The 3347-nt window shown below is 31.0% G+C and overlaps 1 protein-coding gene across 1 annotated transcript; it reads right to left on the bottom strand.

Annotated features, from left to right (window-relative positions):
* Positions 1–1118: 1118 nt before the first annotated feature.
* Positions 1119–3343, bottom strand: LOC145000174 (eukaryotic translation initiation factor 3 subunit I-like). The gene is made up of 8 exons (XM_078959365.1): positions 3022–3343; positions 2625–2840; positions 2333–2460; positions 2043–2162; positions 1849–1938; positions 1659–1745; positions 1481–1560; positions 1119–1349 (listed from the first exon to the last, which is right to left on the bottom strand). Exons 1-8 carry the CDS (start codon positions 3203–3205, stop codon positions 1271–1273), a joined length of 984 nt encoding a protein of 327 aa, XP_078815491.1. The 5' UTR covers positions 3206–3343; the 3' UTR covers positions 1119–1270.
* Between the last annotated feature and the right edge of the window lie 4 nt (positions 3344–3347).

Raw genomic sequence — 3347 nt, 5'->3', positions numbered from 1 at the left:
CTTTTGAATAGTTTGAAAAAATACTTAAATTATTAATTTAAATATAAATTTCATTTTCACTTAAAAAAAACTCAAAAAAAAAAATTGTCAATAGTTAAAAGTGATAAATTGTAGTGCTAAATGCAAAAACTAAATTGTAAACTCAATTTAACTAAAATATTCCCTAAATATATTTTTATAATCGTTAAAAGTTTTCAAATAAGTAGTTTAAAATAACTTACAATAATAATAGTTAAAAATAACTCTATATAAATGATTATATTGTTGCCTTTAAATCAAAAATCAATGTTTGATGTTTTAAATAATTATAATGATATAAATTATAATGTTAAGCTAATAAATTTGAAAAAAAAAATAATAATAATTAACAATAGTTAAACCATATATTATATTTAATTTTATTCGTGAGTAATTCACGGGTAAAATTATTCAAACGATTAAGATTATACGGTTATAATAAATGTATATATAATCATATAATTCAAAACAATCAATATATTATATCAATTTAATATATTAATTATTATATCAATTTTAACAACGTTATTGTTATATTAAAAAAACATATATTTATAAAGATTTTAACTATATATGTATATATTTATAAAGATTTTAACTATATATATATATTTCTGCGCAACGCAGGAACGTTCGCCTAGTTTAAATGTATTTGGATGATTTTTAATGATATAGAAGCTATGAGCTACTCACTATTACCTATTTTTCCGAACACTATCCTAGAACGTATTCATTAATTCATGTTTTTATTCTTAGTAGATAAAGGACCACTAAATAAGTGAACACCATCTCATTTGCATTTGATCAAAATATTTGTATTACATTCTTTACGTACTAGAAGTAAATCTCTTTGAATTATTTATAGCCTCCATTCTCTATCCCCATTTCAAGTAGGAATGAGCATCCGAACTTAGTACCTTCTTCTGAAATCTTATCTGTTAATTTTGTCTGATTTCAAAGAACGAAAATTTTTATACAATCAGATGCCACATTTATCAGATAAGATCCGGAATCTTTGTATCCGGACCTTCTAGAACCAGATGGGCCGGGTTTTTTTAATGATATAATAGCCCCTTCTAAAATATGCATATCCTCAAAACTGAATCAAATCCAAATAATCTTTCAATAATACTCTTGCTCGAATTACATCCAAGTGATAACATACCTCACCACAATCTCAACTCTACTACAAAACCCAAAGATGTTTTTAATGATTTAAAAGCAAATCTTGATATTTCTTTTTTTTTTTTTATCAAATTGATGGAATCTTGAAGTAGTCAGGATCAAAGTGATGCAGCCTCACATAACCATCTTCACCACCACTTGAAAAACTAAAAAAAAAAAAAAAATCAAATTGGGTAAAAATATTATCAACAGCTATGAGCAGGGGTATTTAGGTCTTTTGTGCAAAAAAATATCTAAAGCAAGTCCATGTCCAGTCTCTTATGATAGAAGAATGTACCTTTTCCCATCAGGATTGAAAGCCAAAGCATTTATTGGACCAAAATGCCCTTTAACCCCTCCAATCTCTTCTTGTAGAACCTATTATACCACATACACACAAGTTGACATACATATAAATAATAAATACAAATTCTGTAAAAAAAAGATTATATAAAAAATGTGATATTCCTATTTACCTTGTCATAAAATTTGGCTTCAAATTTACCAGCACGATGATCAGTTGTGGTAACAGCAGATGCATCCTGACCACCTCCAAGCACCACCTGATAAATCATAAATGTTTCATATTATTATATTAAATTTAAATAAAATAAGATTGTTTTTAATAAAATTTAAAAAAAAAAAAAATAAAGATTATGAACTTACATGGTTAAGCAGTGGAGACATTGCAACTGCATTGACTGGACGTTCAGTAACATATGTCTTGATCAATGTCAATGATCTGCTGTCCCAAAGCTAATTATTTATTTCAAAGAAAATAAGGGGATAAGAATGATATGATTTAATTTAATCAATAACTAACACTATGAAAAATGAAATCTTGTTATAGAATTAATTACCTTAGCTGACTTATCAAGGGATCCAGTGAGAAAATGTGAACCATCAGTAGATTTTGCAAGTGAAGTAATTGTCTTTTTGTGACCAATATCCTTGTCATTTTCTTGCAGCAGTTTTCCTGTCTAAAAATTTAAAAGAAAAAAAAAATAGTTAACTGAGGAATAAGAGACATCAATTCCATTCATCTTCTTCATCAAGGTTGGAGGAAAACAATAAAGCAGAAAAGTTCATAGAGAAAAACACACAAAGAATTTCATCTATCTGTTAACTGTATTAGGTATAGAAAATATACCTCTGTATCCCAAATTCGAACCACAGCATCTTCACCAGCACTAATGATTGTCTTGTTCAGAGGTCCCCAAACAGCTCTATTGATCCTACCTTGAGGACCCTTAAGTACGAGTACAGATTCACCAACCTCTGAAAAGTTGCACCAATTAGAACGTAGTATTATTAAAATTGTCACATTATGATACAAACCAATGCATTGTTTGGTTGAAAATAGATTAAAGCTGCTTTCTCTAGTTTACTGTATTTGTTGATTTGAGAACTGAATATAAACCAGGCCAAATTAGTGAACTCACGGTCAGCAGGATCAGAAGAAATGCGTTTAACGTGGATAGCAGAAGTTAATCCCATAAAAGGGTCGGTGGTGATAACAGCAAGCTTATCACCAACGGAAAAATCTACAGCTCTAGCAGGGGAATCGAAATTGAATGTGAAAAGCTGTGTTCCGGTCTGAACATCCCAAAGTTTGGCTGATTGATCGGCACTCCCGGTAATCAATCGTGTTGAATCTCCTGCAGAAACAATTGTGAATCAGTTACCTTATTAACAAAAGAAAATTCCACAAAATCCAATCGCTAAGTTATAGATTTGACTACCAGAAAAGCCGATTACTAATTAGTTCAAAACCAAAACAGTTGCTAATTTGACGAAATTAAACAAGACTTAAAGAGGGAGAGGAAGGAAGAAACTTACTCGAAACATCGCAGCACCATACGGCACCATTGTGACCACGATATGTGCCCAATCGTTCGCCGTTGTCTGCGAACCACACAGTAGGAGTGTGATCTTTGGCGCAAGAGAAGAGAAGGTCACCATCCCTGTTATACTTGAGAAAAGTGAGTGGCCTCTCGTGCCCTTTCATCAATATCGGCCTCATCTTTGCTTTCGTTTACCGGAAATTCGATTGAACAAAAGTGGAGCTCTGAGATGTCGAGTTTTGGGAAAATTATTCAGATGTTAGAAACCCTAATAAATCAGAGGAAGATGAGTGCGGAGGTCGAGCCGTCGGGGGGGTTTTG

Source organism: Lactuca saligna, chromosome 6, assembly GCF_052625555.1.
Source record: "Lactuca saligna cultivar CGN05327 chromosome 6, ASM5262555v1, whole genome shotgun sequence".
NCBI lineage: Eukaryota > Viridiplantae > Streptophyta > Magnoliopsida > Asterales > Asteraceae > Lactuca > Lactuca saligna.
The sequence above is the reverse complement of the archived record's forward strand: the minus strand, read 5'-3'. Positions and strand labels throughout refer to the sequence as shown.